The sequence below is a fragment of the Rhinopithecus roxellana genome, chromosome 11, assembly GCF_007565055.1.
Source record: "Rhinopithecus roxellana isolate Shanxi Qingling chromosome 11, ASM756505v1, whole genome shotgun sequence".
Taxonomy (NCBI): domain Eukaryota; kingdom Metazoa; phylum Chordata; class Mammalia; order Primates; family Cercopithecidae; genus Rhinopithecus; species Rhinopithecus roxellana.
The window spans coordinates 118,729,725-118,755,091 of NC_044559.1; the positions used below are offsets into that span (position 1 = coordinate 118,729,725).

A 25,367-nucleotide genomic window follows, 5' to 3' on the forward strand; every position below is an offset into this window, starting at 1 on the left:
GTCAGAAAATATTGAAGAGATCAATAGTGCCACACAGTACATTCACTACCTGTAAGTGTAGTGTTACAGCAATTTGCTTGGGCATCCCTGGTGATAAGTGACATATTATTCCCAGGTATAAACCTAATTATACTTTCAGTTTGGAATAAGCCTAAGTGGGAGTGTCCTGAGTTCTTAATAGTGATGTCCCATAGATACTTTATTTTAAAGTCCTAAAGATCCTTTCTTCTTTTGTTTTTTGTTTCTTCCCATTTCTTTGTGAGAATAAGAATTAAAACAACTGCCTGGTCTCCATTTCCATTTTATCCAAATGCCTTTTACCCATTTCCACTTCTTTATTTTAATTAAATCCTATAAGATAGACAGAAAAAGAGAAAGACAGATACAGAGTTTTTTTTTTTTTCTTTTTCTTTTTTCTTTTTTTTTGGAGGGGAAACTCCAGAAGTCCAGAAGCACTTGTTCTTTGAAAGTACAAGCTAACTTAGATTTAATTCAAGGTCATACATTAATGTGATGAGACCATGAATGTTAGTTATATAGAAGAAATTGAATGTAAAGGAATACGATATGTTAATTCTGCCTGCTTTACACAAATTTGAAGATATTAAGAGTGTATTAGAAATTCCTATGACTCACCTAGAGTCCTTGAGAAATCAAACACATGTATATGATTTTAAAAGGTAATCTGTATTTCCCATCATTGTATGCTTCCTGATAGTCGCCGGGATTGAGCTTCAGTTTATCATTGTTTCCACTTGAGGACACTTAATTTTTGCTGAAATTTGTGACTTAGTTGGGGTTGGGGTTGTTATTTAGGTGGGGTCTCAGTGAAAATGCTGTCATGGACACTTTAAGTGCTTGCTAGTTTATGTTGAAACCAAGGCTTCGATCTCTAAAGGCTGTGGATGCTGACTTCATGGTTTGCCTTGGTTTTTGAAAAACGGAGACTGTTTCAAGGAGTCACTACAGACTGCCAGAAGAGATATTTGTTTTTCATGCTTTTCTCTATGTGTTTGAATTTTAGGAGTCTTTGAGTTAGCAGGAAGGATATTTGAGTTGCTTTATAATGCTTTCCAGTTTAGGAAGTAGGACTAGACTGTAGGAGAATATTATTGATAGTCTGAGATACACATAGCTAAAGTTCTCAGGATTTTTCTAAGACTGTAATATGACTGTTTTTATAAGTTTGTGGCAATATGTGACATTTTCTTACATAAAAGTTACAGAATAAGCAAACAAAACAAATTCTTACCTTCTTGGGTAATTGGAAAATCTAGCCAGTCCTCTGAATTGGAATGTATTCATAATAGTGCTTTCATGGAACCAGTGTTCTTCATTATAAGGTAGTAGAATCAAGCAGTGAGATAACCAGTGTGGGGTACTTTGACATGATTAAAGCCTTCGTTTTCTGAAATTATATGGTTTTTTTTTTCCTACATAATCCTATCAGGCTAATACAGTTAAGAATTTTTTCTTTTTTTGAAAGGACTTTAAAGCAACTTGAGCTTTCTTGTGAGTTGCCATTTCTAGCAGCACAATTTTAGGGCCAGTTTGCATGGATTACCTTGTACTTTATATGTGGCCAACACATGGCATCAGCATGGACAATTGTTCCCGCAGCTAATCACTGTTCAAGATGCGGACTTCAAAAGTCCCTTCAGCCACTAGTGGAAAATTGGCATTTTTCTTTGAAATATGAGATAGGACTAACAGAACACGAGGAAGCCCAAAGCTATTCTATCTTATGCTGTTGAAATGCTGTTACTGTTTACAATTAACTAGGAAACATAAAGCATGAAGGGAATTAATGTGGGTACTAATATTTTCTGAGTTCTCATATTTGAGTTACTGTGTAAGTAACATAATCTCTTACTTTTAGGACTTAACAATTAAATACAGGAAGATGGATAATATGAAGCTTTTGCTTTCAAAATTAGTTTGTATGTTCATCTATTGATCTTTCTTTTGTTTTTAATTCTCCAACTTGTTTTGCAATTACATTAATATTCCTTCAGTAAAAGATAATTCATAGATTGTTTTACAAATATGAATGAGAAAATCAGGACAAAGGTAGATGAAACCAGAGATGGGTTGGATCCCAAAGTAAAGTTTATTAGGGCCAGCCTACACATTTGAGTCTGCCAATGCAGAGAGGGCCACATGTGGTTCAGATTCAAGGAAGTAAAAAGAAAAAAACACAACTAAAAATAGTTATTCTGAGACTTCTCCTCTGAGTGCTTGCTATGATACCAAAGTAAACATTATACCTACCATCCAACACATATATATTGCTTATCTACTGTGTGTTGATCACAGTCCTCGATGCAGGGAATATAATGGCAACAACCTAAACACATACTTGCTCTAACTAAATGTAGTTTAGTGGGGGATACTGACAGCAATTCAGTGTAAAATGCTCCAAGCTACAAGAGGGTGAGTCCAGTATAATAATAATACTCTACTTACAAATCTCAAAGAGTTTTGAAAGGCCATGTCTTACAATGTCCCCAAAGTAGGACAATGAACTCGAGTCAAAGAACAATTTAGAAAAAAAAATAATTTTGGAGCATGTCCTGGAATGGTACAGTTGTGCTGTAGTCCCTGGTCATTGTGTTTAATCCAGAGATCAATGTTACAAGAGCTAATGGATTCTAGAGGAAGCGACGGTCTACAGAGGAAAGGATGAGCAGGTGCTCTCTCTCCACTCTGTTCATCAAAGCACCTGAAGATTAATCATTTAAACTAGAAAAACAGATTCTGTTTTATTGAAGATTCTAAACCTCAATGTAAGCTTGTTCAGGAAAAGAATGCCCAGGAAAAAGTGTAATTGACTAAGAGCCATAAAAATCACTATGGTAATGGTGAGGGATGTGTTTGTGTGTCTGTGTGTTTATGTATGTGATGAATGAGTCCCTCTTTCAATATATACATATTCCTAGCTGAATTTTGAGCAGCTGTAGATATCTTAGCTTGTTTTTTTTCATTTCGCTCATTTATTTATTTTGTTTTTTTGGCTGTGCTTGTTCTTCTGTATCTTCGTATTCTAGATCTTATAAAGGTGCAATAAGTGTGGCAATAAGCAGACTGAGGAAGGCATAAAGGGTCTGATGTGAAGCAGAGAAGACAGAGTTTGCTGAGGGTTTGAAATAAAATAGAGAATGGCCATGAAGATCTGACCAAGGAGCTCTGAGATTGAGAAGGAATTAGAACAAAGGCCATAGGCAAGTTGAAAAAATTGGCAGAAAATTTGAAGAGGAGAGTTTCAACAAGAGACGATCAAAATTAAAAAAAAAAAAAAAAAAAAAGAAAACCGAAAAATAAGGAAGAAATCATTTTAAACTTCTGAATCATGACCTGGGACACCTTGGGTGTCCCAGACTGAAGTGTCAGAGAGTCCAAGGCCCCAGAGGCACTGTACAGAAACAAGAGCCAATGAAACTAAGACTGTCCTCCAGCTTAGGAACTTACCCATATGCAGTAACTGCTGTAAATCACCAGATACTCTTTCCTTTGGCAGTAAAATATATGATTTAATATATACATATTTAGATACTTTAAAAATAGAAATAATTTAAAATCATAAGAATACAATTAAAAATAAAATAATTGGAGCTTCCATTTTTGTTTTCAATATTCAAAAAGAACTGCTTTGTTGGAAACTTTTTTGACCACATGAAATTCTCTTGAATGCAGTGGTTCAAAGTCTTGAATATAGTCATACTATCTATAAAATCTGCCTTAATGGAGACCCAAGAAAAATAAAAGCAAGCCCTTTTTATTAACATTTTACTTAACTGCTTTTGAATGATTCAAGCATGCGTCAAGAAAATTTCCTTTAAAAATGATCAAGTAGTAAATAAAATTTGAATGTTTGGTGTCATTTTCACTTACATGCTTTGCAGACCTGTTCAATGCGACATTCTGGGAAGATGGATAATGTCCCCTATGTTAAGTATAGTAGCTACTAGCTACACAGAGCTAGGTATTGAGCATTAAAACATAACTGAGAGACTGGGCGCAGTGGCTCACGCCTGTAATCCCAGCACTTTGGGAGGCCGAGGAGGATGGATCACGAAGTCAGCAGATAAAGATCGTCCTGGCCAACATGGTGGAACCCCATCTCTACTAAAAATACAAAAATTAGCCGGGCATGGTGGCACGTGCCTATAGTGCCAGCTACTTGGGAGGCTGAGGCAGGAGAATTGCTTGAACTTGGGAGGCGGAGGCAACAGTGAGCCAAGATTGCGCCACTGCACTCCAGCCTGGGCAACAGAGCGAAGCTCTGTCTCAAAAACAACAACAACAACAACAACAACAACAACAACAACAACAACAAAAACATAACTGAGAAACTGAATTTTTCACTTTAATTTTAATTAATTTAAATTTAATAGCCACACTATTTTCACACTTTTGTAGTTACGCTCATTATAATTAAATGCTCATTTTCTTTTGCCACTCTTTCTCCAAAAGACTCAAAGGTCCCTAAGGACCCATAATGCCTTATACATTTTTTGACATGGAACAGATTATCTTTCTTCCTCTCTTTTCTCTCTCTCTCTCTCTCTCTCTCTCTCTCTCTCTCTATTTTCTCTCTCTATACATTTCTGAATGTTTACAGGCATTTACTTAAGCACCGATATTAACAGTCCACTCATTTCTTCTTTTTTTTCCAATACATATTAACTGAATATCTGGAAAACACAAATTACTATAATAAGTTCTGTGAGGAATTTATGACATATTTCATGATTTGGAGTTGAAGGTTTAGTGTTCTGCTACTGGCATATACCAGGCTGAGAGGCACAGAGTTTGCATACTTGAGTACTGCTTGTGTGAAATCACATCTTGTATCAATAACTTAAAATTGATCATTAGAGAAATTCAAATCAAAACCACAATGAGATACGATCTCACACCAGTCAGAATGGCCATTATTAAAATGTCGAAAAATAACATGCTGGCATGGTTGTGGAGAAAAAGGGATGCTTATACACTGTTGATAGGAGTCTAAATTAGTTCAACCATTCCCGAAAGCAGTATAACAACTCCTCAAAGAGCTAAAAGCAGAACTACCATTCCACCCAGCAATTCTATTACTGGGTATATATACCCAGAATAATAGAAATTATTCTACCGTAGGTCAGGGGCAGTGGCTCACGTCTGTAATCCCTGCACTTTGGGCAGGTGAAGCGGGTGGATTGCTTGAGTCCAGGAGTTCAAGATCGGTCTGGGTAACACGGTGAAACCCTCATCTCTACTAAAAATTAAAAAAAAAAAAAAAATTAGCTGGGTGTGGTGGTGCATGCCTGTAGTCCCAATTACTGAGGAGGCTGAGGTGGGAGAATTACCTGAGCTCGGGAGGTTGAGGCTGCAGTGAGTCGTGAACATACCATGACACTCCAGCCCGAACAACTGGAGTGAAACCCTGTCTCAAAAAAAGAAACAAGAAAAAGAAAAAAGACATCATTCTATCATAAAGACACATACATGTGAATGGTCATTGCAGCACTGTTTACAGTAGCAAGGACGTGGAATCAACCTAGATGCCCATCTATGACAGATTGTATACAGAAAGAGTGGTACCTATGTACTACGGAATATGCAGCCATATAAAAAGAACAAGATCATGTCTTTTGTGGGAACATGGGTGGAGCTGGAGGCCATTATCTCAGCAAACTAACACAGGAAGAGAAAACCAAATACCACATGTTCTCACTTACAAGTTGGGAGCTAAATAATGAGAACATATGAACACAAAGAAGGAAACAACAGACACTGGGGTCTACTTTAGTGGGGAGGGTGGAGGAGGGAGAAGAGCAGAAAAGATAACTGTTGGATACAAGGCTTAGTATCTGGGTGACTAAATAATCTGTACAACAAGCCCCTGTGACACGTGCTTACCTATGTAACAAATCTTCACATGTACCCCTGAACCTAAAAGTAAATAGAAAAAACAATGAATTAAAAAAATTGTGAGCTGTATCAATAACTTTTGTTCAGTGATTTCACCCTCAAAAATTGAAAAGATAATGGAACATTTCTTGGTATTTAATAACTTAAGAATTTAAGTCTCCATAATGCAAATTCTGTAAAAAAGTAAATTATATATAAGTTCTGAGCTCTTATCCCATTGAATATGGATCCCATTGGCATTTATACTTAATACACTATTGAAATAACTTCACACTGGTGATGTACTGAGTGACAGTTTGACAGCTCGAAATTCTGATGGGACATGCACATCTCTTGTACAACTAGGTTTCAAGCTATGTTTTGCATATTTACAAGCTTGGGACATAGTGAAACTTACAGCAGGGATCTAAAATTTAATTGTATTTGAGAAACATGAATCATCTCTTTCCATGGAATTTAATTAAACATTTCCATTATTTTTGTTTCTAACTTACCTGTCAAGGTGTGAATTAAGGTAAGTACAGTAATAAAATCTAAAATGAAATAAACAATCAGAATTTTCAAATCAGGTAGTCACAATTAAGTAGACATTGATAAAAATTTGTACCAAATAGAATGCTTGATGTTATGAAATGAACAATTAAAAAAAAAAAAGCATTTAAAACATCTTTTTCGGGCAACATTCATCACTGGAATTGGGTCTCAACAGTGAAATGCATGGTTTGCCTATATATACACTAGTGTCTGTCCATGTATCAGTATAAAAGTACAATGATGAATGAGAAAACATTTTTTAAAAAGAATTTAAAATATAATGAACCTGAAAAAATATCGCTCAATCTAAAGAGAAGTGTTCCACTTTTGAGGGACCTCATCTTTAAATGTTGGGTTTTTCTTTAAAACATACAGCCTTAGGACCTGTTATATGATAAGAAGAAGAAGCAAAAAAATTTGACTGCAGCATATCTGAACTTGTTTTAATGGAGGTTTTGTAGGCGTATTTTACAGAATGAATCATCCAAACAACATTGAGGGAGTTAATTTTTGCCTCATACAGCTCCAGGTACTTAGAAAGTGCTCAGTAAATATTGGTTGAGTCAATAACAGTATGGAATTTCATTTTAGTGCTACTGCTATCAGCACCTGGAATAATCCTCTCTATTCTCTTTACTATGTAGTTAAGCCATCAAACCTTTAGATTGTGTTATTCTTGATGGTGAATAGGGAGTGAAATGATTAAGCTTCCCTGCCCTCAAAGAATGTTGTCTTACTTGGCTCAATTATTGATCAACAGTACCCTGTGAGCTTCCAAGTTATTTGGTAATGTTACCACAGAGACTAAATTAGTATAAAGTATTAATTACAGTTTTTAAAATTAAACTAAGAAAATAATTTTTTTTTTTTTTTTTTTTTTTTTTTTTTTTTTTGAGACGGAGTCTCGCTTTGTCGCCCAGGCTGGAGTGCAGTGGCCGGATCTCAGCTCACTGCAAGCTCCGCCTCCCGGGTTTACGCCATTCTCCTGCCTCAGCCTCCTGAGTAGCTGGGACTACAGGCGCCCGCCACCTCGCCCGGCTAGTTTTTTGTATTTTTTTAGTAGAGACGGGGTTTCACCGTGTTAGCCAGGATGGTCTCGATCTCCTGACCTCGTGATCCGCCCGTCTCGGCCTCCCAAAGTGCTGGGATTACAGGCTTGAGCCACCGCCCCCGGCCAGAAAATAATTTTTAAGGAAACTTTTTCTTATTTGAAACATCAAGTATGTATAGTGATACTTGATTTTTAATGTTGAGTCTCAACGTGTACCTCCCAGATTTATAAGAAGCCAGAGAAGGATTCTAGAAACTTCCGTGGAAACAATAGTACTGCCATGACTGGGTTACACATCTGGGGGAAAGGAGAATTGAGATTATATTTAACACAGAAGTTGTTTGGAATATATATACATAGTTTGTTGTTGTTGTTGTTGGTTCTGAGATGGATGAGATGGAGTCTCGCTCTCGTTGCCTTGGCTGGAGTGCAGTGGCATGATCTCAGCTCACTGCAACCTCCCCACCTTCTGGGTTCAAGCGATTCTCCTACCTCAGCCTCCAAACAGCTGGGATTACACGCACACGCCACCACACCTGGCTAATTTTTGGATTATTAGTAGAGATGGGAGGCAGGCAGATCACCTGAGGTCATGAATATTTCAAATTATAGGAAAAACTACCAGAGACAGGTCAGTGGAATATTTATATAATTGAAAATATGTTTTCAACAGGTGCAGTTTTGGTATCATTTGTCTCAACATTCACATCTCTCAGTTTTTACAAGAACATCTCTAGATGGAAACTTGCAAAAGCAAGGCAAAATAATCGGATTCTCCGAATCTCAGTGGAGCCACGCAAAAATTGATCTCATTGCAAAAGCGGGAGAATCTACTCTACCTTTTCAGGTAAGCACATAAGAAATTAATACCACTCAACAGAAGACACTTATTGCTAATCCTTTCAGATAACAATATAACACATATAGCTCATACCTTTTCAGGTAAGCGCATAAGAGATTAATACAACGTGACAGAAGACACTTATTTAATGCTAATCCTTTCAGATAACAAAATAATACACATAGCTCATGAATTTATTCGACATTAATGAAGCAAACACATTCTGAGATCAAACACACGATCTAGGATGAGTAGCAGGTTGTTTTGACTATGCGCTCAAGAAGTATGTGTAGAATAGTAGCAAAAGTGGAGATAAGAAATGAATAAGATGGCAGAGAGAAGAGTAACTTAAAATGATTTCTTTTTCGAAGTGAAGACGTTGGATTATATGATGTAGTGAAACCAAAATCTGACTCGGGCAGTAATATATTAATCTTACTATCTCACTTTCTGCTGCCTGGTAACATTGAGAATGTTATCCACCTTTGGAAAGTGGAGGACATTATATTAAGTGAAATAAGCCAGGCACAGAAAGACAAATATGGCAGGTTCTCTCACGCGTGGGAGCTAAAAAGTTGATCTCATGGGGGTAGAGAGGAGAATGGTGGTTATTAGAGGCTGAGAAGGGTGGTGGGGAGGAGGAGGTTAGGAAGGGAGGTTTGTTAATGGTTAAAAATTGTAGTTAGATAGAAGGAATAAGCTCTAGTGTTTGATAGCACAGTAGGCAACTATAACAAGTTATTGTGTATTTCAAAATATTTCGGAGATAAGATTTGGAGCATTCTCAACACAAAGAAATGAGAAGTGTGTGAGGTGATGGATATCCTAATTACCTTTATCTGATCATGACACAATGTATGCATGTATCAAAATATCACATTTACCCCTTAAATATGTACAACTATGTATTAATAACATACAATAATAAAAGAAGGCAAATGTATCTTGTCAAATGGGCATTCTAATTTCTACACTCCTGTACATAAGTCTTCTGGATGACATTTGAAAAGAGCAATTTTGGAAACTAGATTGGATGGAGTGGAATATGATGGAAAGCACACTGTTTTGGAGTCAGGTGGTCTGAGTTTTAGTCTCTGCTCTGCTCATTGGCTGCTAAGTGACTGTGTAAATATTGTCTTTGAGCAGCAAATTTCCTAATGTGTGAAAACCAGTGATGATAAAAGCAATACTCCGGGGGAGTCTGAATATTAAAGATGATATAGCTAAAATGGCAGCCATGAACATGGGCTCTGGAACCTTGGGTTCAAGTTAAAGTGTATGATCGGCTGGCTGCAGTGGCTTATGCCTGTAATCCCAGCACTTTGGGAGGCTGAGGCGGGAAGATCATGAGGTCAGGAGATCGAGACCATCCTGAGTAACATGGAGAAACCCCATCTCTACAAAAAATTAGCCGGGCGTGGTGGCACGCACCTGTAGTCCCAGCTACTCGGGAGGCTGAGGCAGGAGAAACACTTGAACCTGGGAGGTGGAAGTTGCAGTGAGGTGAGATGGTGCCACTGCACTCCAGCCTGGGCAACAGAGCGAGACTCCGTCTTAAAAAAACAAAGACAAAAAGTGTATGATCACAGACAAGTTACCCAAGTCCTCTATGCCTCTTTCACTAGTAGAGTGTGAGGATAATAGTTGGGGCTTTAAGGTCATCTCGTCCTCATTTCTGACCAAATTGAGATAAATATAGAAGTTAAACAGGTAGAGAATACATATTTTGGAGCAGATGGCTTTAGAATGTAGAGTCACTTATTTAAAATAATGCTTGATCTTAGAATAAATAGAATTACCCAGAGAACAACTGACTGTGCTGGAGAAATATAGAGCTCATACTCTAGGGGAAGTCTCTTATCATTAGCCAGAGATAATATCAGAATGCATGCCTCCTGAGGACAGACTGGCTCCCAACAGGGGGGTGCTGAATGGGAGAAGAGGAAAAGTTGAGTTCCCCCAGGTTACTCTTCTAAATTCACAGTCAGCTAAATCTTCCTCCTGCCACGGAGTGAGGGGTAAGTAACAGCAATGTTACTACAGGGAACTGCCTTCCCATGGAAGCAGGAAGAATAGGGAATAAGCATCAACTGTAATCAATTACTGTTCTCTACTTTATAGAGTTATTGTGAGGATTATATGGCGTATACTTGTAAAGCACGTGGAAGCGAATCTGGCATAAACATGGAATTTAGCTATTTTTATTGCTATGGTTATTCCTTGGATATTGTCTGGAAATAGTAGACACTCAGTAATTGTTAGTATTCTCTGTTTTAAAAAGGGAGTTTCTGCTTGATCAGAACTCTAGGCTCAATCATTAAAGGCCTCTTCACTCAGTGACGGTCTCCAACTTCCCTTCTCAAAAATCAATTCATTCTATTCTCATATTTAATGGAAAAAGACATCATGAATACTAGCAGCTCTTAATTGGGAAGCATTTGACACAAAGGCTGGTCATGAAATCATTTTGGTGTCAATCTCCATTGCAAGGAGCAGGGCAACGAAATCAGAACAATTTGATCTTTTGCCTCCTGCATTTATATTCTATAGAAAATTGTTTTCATTCGGTTTGCTTTTAGTTAGAATGAAACTCACCAAGAAGATCGTTCAGAGTTTGTCATTTATTGACATATTGAGAAGAAAACAGAATGTCCTTTCTAGCAGTAGGTAATTTAGAAATATGAGTTGAAGCACATACCATTTCTGTCTACAGCTGGAAGCTCTCATTGACCCATCACCATTACAAGAGTTTCAGTGAATGCAGTTTTTGTTTTCTCTTTAATGTTCTCCTTTTTGGATACAGTAATGGTTTTGCTTTGCAGTGCAAATGGAGAGTATCCCTTATTATCTGGGGGGCATATTAACTAGTTTGTAGATGGGCAGTGGTTTGGTTAGATTCTGTGATTTTGTTGCAATGGATGTATGAGGGTTTCTAACCCAGCCCTGCTGTTCCCTCTCCCTTCATCCCCCTGCTGGTGGCTCAGCACCTTGTGTTGCTTTTTCTCTCCAATCAGCCTCAATGCTGAGTTCTTTCGAGGCCTCAGTCACGTTTAATTCAACCCAGAGAAGCTAAGACTTTTCCTCTGTGCCTTCCCACTTAATCTAGTTATGAGCTGGCTACAGCACATGTTTATTTTGGAAACTACAGATGAGTAAAAGAAAAATAAGAAAAAAAAATTCCCTCAAATTTCACTCTCAAGAAGGCCATGACAGCCCTATAATATCTAATCAGCAATTTAGAAAATTAAATTTGGAAAGCAGTAAGCTTTTTAAGAATGAATTTAGAAGTAAAACCCAAGCTGCCCTGAACCACTGTGAGGCCTTTAGGCAGCTCCTTTCATGATAGGTTTGATTAGACAGTGCTGCCCCCAATCTCCCAGAGGGTATCATGTAATAAACACTCTCAGTGTTATGTTACCATTCTCAGCTCTAAGCTATTCGCATTTCAAAACTCATCTGGCCCCAAAGACTTTAGATAAGGAACTGTGGACTTGTATTGACGTTCTGTTGTGAATTAGTCTGGATTTTATACACACACAATGTAAATAAATAGATACACTGGCACAGATATATACATGGTACTATTCAATACACGATTGTCGCATATATTTACTATTAAATATTTCAAACTCGTAGTTAATACAGAGAGAAACAAATACTCTAATGCACCTCAGGATTAACTAATGTTAATATTTCGTTTGCTCATGAAGATGCAACTTTTGTCTTCCTTGTATCTCTCTCCATTCCATTTCTTATCCTCTGCAGAAAAAAAAGATGCTAATATGTTGGCTTTACCTGATTTCTCTTAGTGTATTTTTAAAGATGTGAAAATATACATGAGGATTCTAGCTAGGTACAGTTCTACTTTGTTCTTTTATCAAAAACAAATGAAAAAGATATTACACCTACAAATAGTTAATCTAGCTTTTTAAATATTTAAATATTTAAAGTTTATCTTCTTGGAAATAGGCTAGGATTTAAGGTAGTAGCCTGAATCATTTAAGGGTGACCTTAGTCATTGCCTAGTCATCAGTTCCATGTGACTAAGCTCTGAACATATTTATACAGTACAGTGTAACCCAGTCCAAATATTGGAAAGAAGAAAGACATCAAATCATGTGACCTCTGTGTTCCCTTTTAGCCGTGAAATTCTGATTCAGTGTGGTTCTTTTGATGTCAGTTGTAGACAATATAACAGAATACATATTGATTTGGGTTTCATAGGAAATCAGCACCCCTAGTTAGGTAGGGCATTCGCTGTTCTTGCTGGCAAAGAATTAGGTTTACTGTTTATTCTGTAAGAACAGCAAATTAACGACATTTCAATATTCCCTCCATTTCTTGTGAGAGTTTTATTGGAAAAATTTAGGCCAAAGAGTTAATAGAAGTTTTCAAACCTGTTTTAACTTGGCCTGCTCACTTGCTATGTTCAGCTTTTCACATAAATATATTCTTTTAATATTTCTTTTCCCCCTAACTGCTGTGCTGTTTTCATATCTCAAGATGGCACTTTTTCTAAGTAGTCCATTGATTTCAAGTAGCTCTACTTGCTTCGAGCTTCCCATTAAAATGTAATTGTATCATATTTTAGATTTCGTTTTGAAATGACCCTTTTGTGAAATTTCCCACAATGATGGATACCATGTTCTGTCTTTATCGGAGTCAATGATATAAATCAATAACAATTTCCTGACATTATTTGATGATTCAGTGAAGGGTAAGATTCATAACACAAAAGTAAAAGGTGATCGAGTCTCCGTGAAGTTGCTGTGTCCTTGGCCTGCTTAATCTAGAGCTGCATGCAATCTTGTTTCTCCAGGCAGCCCTATTCTGCAGCATCCACTAAAGCCCAGTTATCTCTTTATTTCTTTAGAGACACGCAGGATAGTATAATCATTAATGGCTCAGCTTACATATTTTTCTTACTTGACATGTGATGCTCAACCAATTACTTCTATTCTCTAATCTGTTTCTTTCACTTTAAAATAAGATGAAAATAGCATCATCTTCACAGGATTAAAGCAAGTGAATGTGACTGGCATATAGTAAGCGCTAAATAAATGATGGCTGCTGCTCTTATTATTGATACCATCATCATTCTTCAAAAATTAATATATTCCTGCTTCTCTCTACTGCTTCTTACTGTATCTCTATTTTCTCTTGGATTCATATTTGTTTTTTGCTCCTGTTATTTTTTTGAAAACAAGATTTCTGTGTTAATTGTGTATTTTTCTGGAAAAGCACCTGAGTTTTGTACTTATAAAAAGTAATCACTTGATTGTGAACATTTATGAATTTTTGTGGTTCCTGAAAGCAGGAAATTAGTTTGTTCTTAGAGGGAGTAACATAATTGAATAAAACAAAAATCAACAAGATCCCAAAAAATAGTTTTAGAAGAGAGAGTCATCTAATTTAATTTAAAATGTAAATTCTCCAATGACCTTGAGAATCTTATCAAATGAGGTTTTCACTCTTCCTCCATCCATGGTTGAAACAGCTCTTCTGAGTGACCTCTTTCTCACTTACTGATTACCAGTTGATGCTGACTGTAGTTCCAAAAGGGAATTGGTCACAGCATTTTATATATATACACACACCTGTGTGAGGTTTTGGTTAAAACCAGCAATAAAAAGAAAGTACCAACCATGATGATTTTGAAGCCATGAAATGGTCATTATTTACAGGTATAATATACATTTCTTGAAGGAAGTAATTGCTTGTATTTTAAAATTTGTATGATTTTAATTAATGGTAGAATTAGAATTTCTAATTGTATAATTATGAATTTCATTATGTAGAAGTAGGCAAAATGTAGACAAACTAATATTACTTTTATTTGGCTTTTGAAGTTGGATTTATTCTTCCTTTTTAATATGAATATCTAAAGGAACCTGGTGGTTCCCTTCAGGTAAAATAATGTAACCACATTTTAAAGAGTACCTCACGAATTTACTTCACCTCATCCCAGGGCCCACCCATTCCATTCAAATAATGTGAGCAGGTACGTCTTTTTTTATTTTTATTTATTTATTTTTTTAATTATTATACTTTAAGTTCTAGGGTACATGTGCATAACGTGCAGGTTTGTTACATATGTATATTTGTGCCATGTTGGTGTGCTGCACCCATCAACTCGTCAGCACCCATCAATTCATCATTTATATCATGTATAACTCCCCAATGCAATCCCTCCCCCCTACCCCCTCCCCATGATAGGCCCCAGTGTGTGATGTTCCCCTTCCCGAGTCCAAGTGATCTCATTGTTCAGTTCCCACCTATGAGTGAGAACATGCGGTGTTTGGTTTTCTGTTCTTGTGATAGTTTGCTAAGAATGATGGTTTCCAGCTGCATCCATGTCCCTACAAAGGACGCAAACTCATCCTTTTTTATGGCTGCATAGTATTCCATGGTGTATATGTGCCACATTTTCTTAATCCAGTCTGTCACAGATGGACATTTGGGTTGATTCCAAGTCTTTGCTATTGTGAATAGTGCCGCAATAAACATACGTGTGCATGTGTCTTTGTAGTAGAATAATTTATAATCCTTTGGGTATATACCCAGTAGTGGGATGTCTGGGTCATATGGTACATCTAGTTCTAGATCCTTGAGGAATCGCCATATTGTTTTCCATAATGGTTGAACTAGTTTACAATCCCACCAACAGTGTAAAAGTGTTCCTATTTCTCCACATCCTCTCCAACACCTGTTGTTTCCTGATTTTTTAATGATTGCCATTCTAAATGGTGTGAGATGGTATCTCATTGTGGTTTTGATTTGCATTTCTCTGATGGCGAGTGATGATGAGCATTTTTTCATGTGTCTGTTGGCTGTATGAATGTCTTCTTTTGAGAAATATCTGTTCATATCCTTTGCCCACTTTTGGATGGGGTTGTTTGTTTTTTCCTTGTAAATTTGTTTGAGTTCTTTGTAGATTCTGGATATTAGCCCTTTGTCAGATGAGTAGATTGCAAAAATTTTCTCCCATTCTGTAGGTTGCCTGTTCACTCTGATGGTAGTTTCTTTTGCTGTGCAGAAGCTCTTTAGTTTAATTAGATCCCATTTGTCAATTTTGGCTTTTGCTGCCGTTGCTTTTGGTGTTTTAGACATGAAGTCCTTGCCCATGCCTATGTCCTGAATGATACTACCTAGATTTTCTTCTAGGGTTTTTATGGTATTAGGTCTAACATTTAAGTCTCTAATCCATCTTGAATTAATCTTCCTATAAGGAGTAAGGAAAGGATCCAGTTTCAGCTTTCTACTTATGGCTAGCCAATTTTCCCAGCACCATTTATTAAATAGGGAATCCTTTCCCCATTTCTTGTTTCTCTCAGGTTTGTCAAAGATCAGATGGCTGTAGATGTGTGGTATTATTTCTGAGGACTCTGTTCTGTTCCATTGGTCTATAGCTCTGTTTTGGTACCAGTACCATGCTGTTTTGGTTACTGTAGCCCTGTAGTATAGTTTGAAGTCAGGTAGCGTGATGCCTCCAGCTTTGTCCTTTTGACTTAGGATTGTCTTGGCAATGCGGGCTCTTTTTTGGTTCCATATGAACTTTAAAGCAGTTTTTTCCAATTCTGTGAAGAAAGTCATTGGTAGCTTAATGGGGATGGCATTGAATCTATGAATAACCTTGGGCAGTATGGCCATTTTCACGATATTGATTCTTCCTATCCATGAGCATGGTATGTTCTTCCATTTGTTTGTGTCCTCTTTGATTTCACTGAGCAGTGGTTTGTAGTTCTCCTTGAAGAGGTCCTTTACATCCCTTGTAAGTTGGATTCCTAGGTATTTTATTCTCTTTGAAGCAATTGTGAATGGAAGTTCATTCCTGATTTGGCTCTCTGCTTGTCTGTTACTGGTGTATAAGAATGCTTGTGATTTTTGCACATTAATTTTGTATCCTGAGACTTTGCTGAAGTTGCTCATCAGCTTAAGGAGATTTTGGGCTGAGACAATGGGGTTTTCTAAATATACAATCATGTCATCTGCAAACAGGGACAATTTAACTTCTTCTTTTCCTAACTGAATACCCTTGATTTCTTTCTCTTGCCTGATTGCCCTAGCCAGAACTTCCAACACTATGTTGAATAGGAGTGGTGAGAGAGGGCATCCCTGTCTTGTACCAGTTTTCAAAGGGAATTTTTCCAGTTTTTGCCCATTCAGTATGATATTAGCTGTGGGTTTGTCATAAAAAGCTCTTATTATTTTGAGGTACGTTCCATCAATACCGAATTAATTGAGCGTTTTTAGCATGAAGGGCTGTTGAATTTTGTCAAAAGCCTTTTCTGCATCTATTGAGATAATCATGTGGTTCTTGACTTTGGTTCTGTTTATATGCTGGATTATGTTTATTGATTTGCGAATGTTGAACCAGCCTTGCATCCCAGGGATGAAGCCCACTTGATCATGGTGGATAAGCTTTTTGATGTGCTGCTGAATCCGGTTTGCCAGTATTTTATTGAGGATTTTTGCATCGATGTTCATCAGGGATATTGGTCTAAAATTCTCTTTTTTTGTTGTGTCTCTGCCAGGCTTTGGTATCAGGATGATGTTGGCCTCATAAAATGAGTTAGGGAGGATTCCCTCTTTTTCTATTGATTGGAATAGTTTCAGAAGGAATGGTACCAGCTCCTCCTTGTACCTCTGGTAGAATTCAGCTGTGAATCCATCTGGTCCTGGACTTTTTTTGGTGGGTAGGCTATTAATTGTTGCCTCAATTTCAGAGCCTGCTATTGGTCTATTCAGAGATTCAACTTCTTCCTGGTTGAGTCTTGGGAGAGTGTAAGTGTCCAGGAAATTATCCATTTCTTCGAGATTTTCTAGTTGATTTGCGTAGAGGTGTTTATAGTATTCTCGGATGGTAGTTTGTATTTCTGTGGGGTTGGTGGTGATATCCCCTTTATCATTTTTTATTGCATCTATTTGATTCCTCCCTCTTTTCTTCTTTATTAGTCTTGCTAGCGGTCTGTCAATTTTGTTGATCTTTTCAAAAAACCAACTCCTGGATTCATTGATTTTTTGGAGGGTTTTTTGTGTCTCTATCTCCTTCAGTTCTGCTCTGATCTTAGTTATTTCCTGCCTTCTGCTAGCTTTTGAATGTGTTTGCTCTTGCCTCTCTAGTTCTTTTAATTGTGATGTTAGAGTGTCAATTTTAGATCTTTCCTGCTTTCTCTTGTGGGCATTTAGTGCTATCAATTTCCCTCTACACACTGCTTTAAATGTGTCCCAGAGATTCTGGTATGTTGTATCTTTGTTCTCATTGGTTTCAAAGAACATCTTTATTTCTGCTTTCGTTTTGTTATGTACCCAGTAGTCATTCAGGAGCAGGTTGTTCAGTTTCCATGTAGTTGAGCGGTTTTGATTGAGTTTCTTAGTCCTGAGTTCTAGTTTGATTGCACTGTGGTCTGAGAGACAGTTTGTTATAATTTCTGTTCTTTTACATTTGCTGAGGAGTGCTTTACTTCCAATTATGTGGTCAATTTTGGAATAAGTGCGATGTGGTGCTGAGAAGAATGTATATTCTGTTGATTTGGGGTAGAGAGTTCTATAGATGTCTATTAGGTCCACTTGGTACAGAGTTGAGTTCAATTCCTGGATATCCTTGTTAACTTTCTGTCTCGTTGATCTGTCTAATGTTGACAGTGGAGTGTTGAAGTCTCCCATTATTATTGTATGGGAGTCTAAGTCTCTTTGTAAGTCTCTAAGGACTTGCTTTATGAATCTGGGTGCTCCTGTATTGGGTGCATATATATTTAGGAGAGTTAGCTCTTCCTGTTGAATTGATCCCTTTACCATTATGTAATGGCCTTCTTTGTCTCTTTTGATCTTTGATGGTTTAAAGTCTGTTTTATCAGAGACTAGGATTGCAACCCCTGCTTTTTTTTGTTCTCCATTTGCTTGGTAGATCTTCCTCCATCCCTTTATTTTGAGCCTATGTATGTCTCTGCATGTGAGATGGGTCTCCTGAATACAGCAGACTGATGGGTCTTGACTCTTTATCCAGTTTACCAGTCTGTGTCTTTTAATTGGAGCATTTAGTCCATTTACATTTAAGGTTAATATTGTTATGTGTGAACTTGATCCTGCCATTATGATATTAACTGTTTATTTTGCTCGTTAGTTGATGCAGTTTCTTCTTAGCCTCGATGGTCTTTACATTTTGGCATGTTTTTGCAATGGCTGGTACCGGTTGTTCCTTTCCATGTTTAGGGCTTCCTTCAGGGTCTCTTGTAAGGCAGGCCTGGTGGTGACAAAATCTCTAAGCATTTGCTTATCTGTAAAGGATTTTATTTCTCCTTCACTGATGAAACTTAGTTTGGCTGGATATGAAATTCTGGGTTGAAAATTCTTTTCTTTAAGAACGTTGAATATTGGCCCCCACTCTCTTCTGGCTTGTAGAGTTTCTGCTGAGAGATCTGCTGTTAGTCTGATGGGCTTCCCTTTGTGGGTAACCCGACCTTTCTCTCTGGCTGCCTTTAAGATTTTTTCCTTCATTTCAAGTTTGGTGAATCTGGCAATTATGTGTCTTGGAGTTGCTCTTCTCGAGGAGTATCTTTGTGGCGTTCTCTGTATTTCCTGAATTTGAATGTTGGCCTGCCCTACTAGGTTGGGGAAGTTCTCCCGGATGATATCCTGAAGAGTGTTTTCCAACTTGGTTCCATTTTCCCCCTCACTTTCAGGCACCCCAATCAGACGCAGATTTGGTCTTTTTACATAATCCCATACTTCTTGTAGGCTTTGTTCATTTCTTTTTCTTCTTTTTTCTTTTGGTTTCTCTTCTTGCTTCATTTTCATTCATTTGATCCTCAATCGCTGATACTCTTTCTTCCAGTTGATCGAGTTGGTTACTGAAGCTTGTGCATTTGTCATGTATTTCTCGTGTCATGGTTTTCATCTCTGTCATTTCGTTTATGACCTTCTCTGCATTAATTAGTCTAGCTGTCATTCTTCCACTCTTTTTTCAAGATTTTTAGTTTCTTTGCGCTGGGTACGTAATTCCTCCTTTAGCTGTGAGAAGTTTGATGGACTGAAGCCTTCTCTCATCTCGTCAAAGTCATTCTCTGACCAGCTTCGATCCGTTGCTGGTGATGGGCTGCGCTCCTTTGCAGGGGGAGATGTGCTCTTATTTTTTGAATTTCCAGCTTTTCTGCCCTGCTTTTTCCCCATCTTTGTGGTTTCATCTGTCTCTGGTCTTTGATGATGGTGACGTACTGATGGGGTTTTGGTATAGGTGTCCTTCCTGTTTGATAGTTTTCCTTCTGACAGTCCGGACCCTCAGCTATAGGTCTGTTGGAGATTGCTTGAGGTCCACTCCAGACCCTGTATGCCTGGGTATCAGCAGCAGAGGTTGCAGAAGATAGAATATTTCTGAACAGCGAGTGTACCTGTCTGATTCTTCCTTTGGAAGCTTCCTCTCAGGGTGTACTCCACCCTGTGAGGTGTGGGGTGTCAGACTGCCCCTAGTGGGGGATGTCTCCCAGTTAGGCTACTCAGGGGTCAGTGACCCACTTGAGCAGGCAGTCTGTCCGTTCTCAGATCTCAGCCTCCGTGTTGGGAGATCCACTGCTCTCTTCAAAGCTGTCAGACAGAGTTGTTCGCATCTGCTCAGGCCTCTGCTGCTTCCCCTGTTGTTTTTTAGCTGAGCCCTGCCCCCAGAGGTGGAGTCAATAGAGACAGGCAGGTTTCATTGAGCTGCTGTGAGCTCCACCCAGTTCGAGCTTCCCAGCGGCTTTGTTTACCTACTTAAGCCTCAGCAATGTCGGGCACCCCTCCCCCAGCCTCGCTGTTGCCTTGCGGTTACATCGCTGCAGACTGCTGTGTTAACAATGAGGGAGGCTCCGTGGGTGTGGGACCCTCCTGGCCAGGTGAGGGATATATTCTTCTGGTGTGCCTGTTTGCTTAAAGCACGGTATTGGGGTGGGAGTTACCCGATTTTCCAGGTGTTGTGTGTCTCAGTTTCCCTGGCTAGGAAAAGGGATTCCCTTCCCCCTTGCGCTCCCCCGGTGAGGCGATGCCTCGCCCTGCTTCAACTCTCGCTGGTCAGGCTGCAGCAGCTGACCAGCACCGATTGTCCGGCACTCCCTAGTGAGATGACCCCAGTCCCTCAGTTGAAAATGCAGAAATCACCGGTCTTCTGTGTCGCTCGCGCTGGGAGTTGGAGACTGGAGCTGTTCCTATTCGGCCATCTTGCCAAGAAGGGGTGAGCAGGTACCTCTTTAGGAGCATAGAGCAGTGCCTCAAACAGTCGCTTTTTCCTCCAGTTTTCTTTGAGTAGCACAGACCTTCAAATATTGTTGACCTCAAATGGTCAACAAATGCTTGTCTAATGAGTCTGAAGAATTAAGCATCTATTTTAATGGACATCAATGCAAGATGTATTATAATAACAAATTTAGAAAAACTCTTTCAAACGTAAAACTGTCCAAAAAAATCACAGTCACTTAATGGTATTAAACACAATATGTCTCTAAAGTACAATACTTGTATATGTTTTACCAAGATCCTTCTTCAAAGCCTATGTTATTTTCTGCCTCTGGAATGAAGGCTACATATCTTAGCTGGTTAAGATTCTACAGAAACCATCTCTAATCAGAATCTTAAAAATTATTATTATGTACATTACATTAAAATATCAAAAATTGCAAATAAAGCAACAGTCCGTACTGACCATCCTCATCACCCACCATAGATTTTATATTGAGTATTTATAGATACCAATTTATTTTTACTTCCAGTCCATTTTCTATTTACTTATCATGTATAAATGTACCACATATACTTGGAAATCTGAGCAGTTGGATGTTTTCAGCCTAAATAATACTATACTATAATATTTTTCTGTAACTTAGTTTTTTACTCCAAAACACATGTTAAATTTCTTTCCATAATGACACATGGAGATAGATATTATTTTTAACTTGTATAGTATTTCTCACTATTGATTGATTCGCATGTAAGTTCTTTCCTGTCATTTGTCATCAAAACTAGCACTGAAATAAACATTCCTTCACAGGCCTTCATGTATATACCTTTGAGTGTCTCTCTAGGATAAATGCCAAGAAATTAACTCAATTTTTATAGTCTATGCAATTTTTTTTAATAGATGGTATCTAGTTGCTCTCCAATTGAGCTGTACCAACTCATGAAATTTTCCTCTTCATCAATTATCTGATTCATTTATTGTTCTCTTAAAATCTTATATTCCTATAACACCCATCAGCATTTTCTTTTATTATTATTATTGTACTTGAGGGTGTATGTGCACAACATGCAGTGTCTTACATATGTATCCATGTGCCATGTTGGTGTGCTGCACCCTTTAACTCGTCATTTACATTAGGTATATCTCCTATACACAACAGGCCCCGGTGTGTGTTGTTTCCCTTCCTGTGTCCAAGTGTTCTCATTGTTCAGTTCCCACCTATGAGTGAGAACATGTGGTGTTTGGTTTTCTGTCCTTGCGATAGTTTGCTGAGAATGATGGTTTCCTTCATCCGTGTCCCTACAAAGGACATGAACTCATCCTTTTTTATGGCTGCATAGTATTCCATGGTGTATGTATGCCAACTTTTCTTAATCCAGTCCATGATTGATGGACATTTGACACCCATCAATGTTTTCTAAACACACCATGCACTTTCTCATCTCTGTGTTTTTGCTGAAATTGCTGCCTCAGTTTCTTGAGGTAAAATATTTTGCCCAACAAAATTTGGTATCATGGAGGCTATTACTTCTCCACCAAATCTTTTCCCAAACTGTCATTATTATAGAAAGAATGAATTGTCTTCTTTGAGTCTCCTAGTATTTTATACTTATTTCTTATACAGCATTTATGATGTAATGTAGTGAATGTATCATACCAAGTGTAAGAGAGAAAAAGTAATACCGTTTTCTCACTCATCACAAGGGGCATGACTCGAACCCCTATAACAAAAGACAGGTTAAAAGGGAAAAAAGTAACAAATTTATTAACATTTTATGTGACATAGGGGCCTTCAAAAACAAAGGCACAAAGACCAGGTAAAACTCTCTATGTTTATGCTTAGGTTCAACGATGAATGGACGCTCATGAAGAAATATAAATGGACAAAAAGAGTATTATCTCATTGTAATAAATTGGAGAGAACTGAGCAGAGATCTTTATTGGCCTCTCTGTGTAGTGCTTGTTTCATCCAGGTATAGATAGGGTAGGACACCAGTTACATGAGGTTCTTATCACCTGTTTTGAGGAGAAGTAAGCCAGATAATTGCTTTATAGCTGACTCACACAAAGAAAAGAGAGAGGAAATCAGAGAGTGACTCCAAGGTGCTATATTTTGGGATAGCATGTTCTGAACCCTGGCACAAGTAAATTTAATGATCCTTGAGATTAGAGACCCTCCCTGATAAGAGAGAGATGTACCTTCTGTCTGTGTCCTGGACTGGTGGTCCACCATGTGGGTTCATAAGATTCCAGGCATAAATTACTTCTTCCTTTCCCTCCTCTCTCTCTCTCCTTGGAATAACAACATAATAATAGGAGTAATTAACAAGAAAGAAAACAAATTAAATCAGACATTATTCAGAGTGTTGGAATAAATTAAACTTAAATAGATGTCTCTGAGTGCTTGAGCATATGAATATTATCAACCACTGTATATGTGGTTATTGATGTGTGCTTTACTACGTTGAGTATGTTTCTGTGTATGTATATAATATATATTATATTTCTATGTATGTATATAATACTTAAATATTTTAATATGGAAATAAATCATTGCCTCCAGCACACTCATTACAAATGAATTAATATCTCCATTAAATTGAGTTGTAAGCCACATAGTTGATTGCTTCAAAGAGCTCATTATAAATGCATATGACTCTTAATGACTCCAATGGGAAGAGATCCCTTCATTAATGATGAATGTTACCACTTTTAATTGAAACAAGGTTACCTTTGGCATTAAGGTTACATAAGATGCTGTCAAAGCAGTTATGGCTTTATAAATTTAAATTAGGATGTTCTGGTCAGAACAGGTTTCTAAAATTAGATTGGAAAATGGGACAGATGTAAATAGAGTTCCTCTACACAAAGCAATATGATTGTAAGACATTACTTTTGTGATGTGTTTTTAACAGTTTTGTCTTTCTGTGATTATAGTTAATTTTGGAAGCTACTGTTTTTTCGTCAAACGCTACTGTTGCTCTAGATGACATCAGTGTATCCCAGGAATGTGAAATTTCCTATAAATCACTACCAAGGACCAGTACACAAAGCACATGTAAGTTTTTGCTTGTCACTGTTGCTATTTTAAACATTGAATTAAGCTCTTCTCAATATCAAAATATAAAATATATTAGAGTCACGAATACCTAATACAGTGTGTGGATTATATCACCTGTTTTTGAAACCTAAGATATATATACATTTTTTTAAATGGTAAACATCTGGTCTATCATACTCTAGTCCTTAGCCCTCTCTTCCAGTAATATGGAAAATGTTCTATGCTTGCAGCTGAAATTTTTACATCCAAATATTTAAATTATAAATGTTATGAAAAAATTATAATTGTTTTGCATGTTTTAAATACACTTTTTAAATATTCATGTCTCCATTAATTTTATTCAGAACTTCAAATGAGCATGTAATAGTGTTCATATTTAAGAATCACCCAGGAGTTCAAAAAAACCAAAAACGTTGTGTTTGGAAAAATGACATAAGGCCAACCAAAAATTTAAAACTGGACCTTAAAATTCTGTGTTTCTATTCAAAATTTAATATTTTCAAATCACAGATGGAGTTTGTCTAATTCTTTGACTAAATTTTTTGGAGAGAATATCAATTAAAGGCCAGAAATGTTGCCATAAAAATGGATCTCATACAGGCAACTATGTATTTTAAAACCTAATCATTATTTAGATTCTGGGATCAGTGTACACACTGAAAGAGTTTACAGTATATCTTCGGTTACTTTCTCTTCCCAGTACTAATTGATGTTTCTCTCTGACCACTCCTACCCTCAGATCTCAATGAATAAGTAGACAAGATTAAAAAATGTTTTCTGAAAAGTGTCACACTTTATTTTTCTTAATCTAGATCTGTGGAAAATACTTGCATGTGAAAATCAGACATATTGTATATTCCTGAGTTATATTTACTTACACAACATACTTAGTGAGTGGAACAGTTGCATTCTTACAGGAGCTGAATGGACTATCAAGAAAAATTTGGGGCACATGATTCTGGATTGAGACGTAGATTCAAGAATTTTTAATTAAAGGTCCTTTATTAAAGACATCTTTCATTCGAGAGATTGTATATTTCTGGGTACTAACTTATATTAGGTTAACGTGCATTTACTTTATTCAGAATGCGTGTTCTGCATGCATAATAGACCATTCTAAGCTCTGTGTGTGTGTGTGTTCATGCAAATATGTGTTCATGCAAGTGTGTGTTCATGCAAGTGTGTGTGTGTGCATGTGTGCACGTGTGCCTGTTTGCGTATGTGTGTCCATGCATGTGTGCATGTGTGTGCACATGTGTGTGTGTATGATTCTGATAGACACTGAGGAGTACCGAGCAGCAGATTTAATGATTCATTTAAAGATTCACGAGTTCGGCCAGGCGCAGGGGCTCACACCTGTTATCCCAGCACTTTGGGAGGCCGACTTGGGCGGATCACGAGATCAGGAGATCAAGACTGTCCTGGCTAACTCAGTGAAACCCCGTCTCTACTAAAAATACAAAAAACTAGCGGGGCGTGGCGGCGGGAGCCTATAGTCCCAGCTACTCGGGAGGCTGAGGCAGGAGAATGGCGAGAACCCGGGAGGCGGAGCTTGCGGTGAGCCGAGATCGCACCACTGCACTCCAGCCTGGGCGACAGAGGGAGGCTCCATCTCAGGAAAAAAAAAAACAAAAAAACTTTTACTAGTTTTTAAGGTTTAAACAGAATTACCTTTTTTTTGTTGTTTAATTAAAGATTTTCTTTCTCCCAATTAAATACCACATCACCAGAATCGCAATAGCTGAACGGCATTAAAGTT

The 25,367-nt window shown here is 37.7% G+C and overlaps 1 protein-coding gene across 1 annotated transcript in view; it reads left to right on the forward strand.

Annotated features, from left to right (window-relative positions):
• Nucleotides 1–25,367, forward strand: part of MALRD1 (MAM and LDL receptor class A domain containing 1) — a 706,902-nt gene that overhangs the window by 106,918 nt on the left and 574,617 nt on the right. Inside the window, exons 13-14 of the mRNA XM_030940611.1 lie at nucleotides 8,175–8,348; nucleotides 23,485–23,605. Of these exons, the coding sequence (XP_030796471.1) occupies nucleotides 8,175–8,348; nucleotides 23,485–23,605 (295 nt within the window). The remainder of the gene's footprint in view (nucleotides 1–8,174; nucleotides 8,349–23,484; nucleotides 23,606–25,367) is intronic.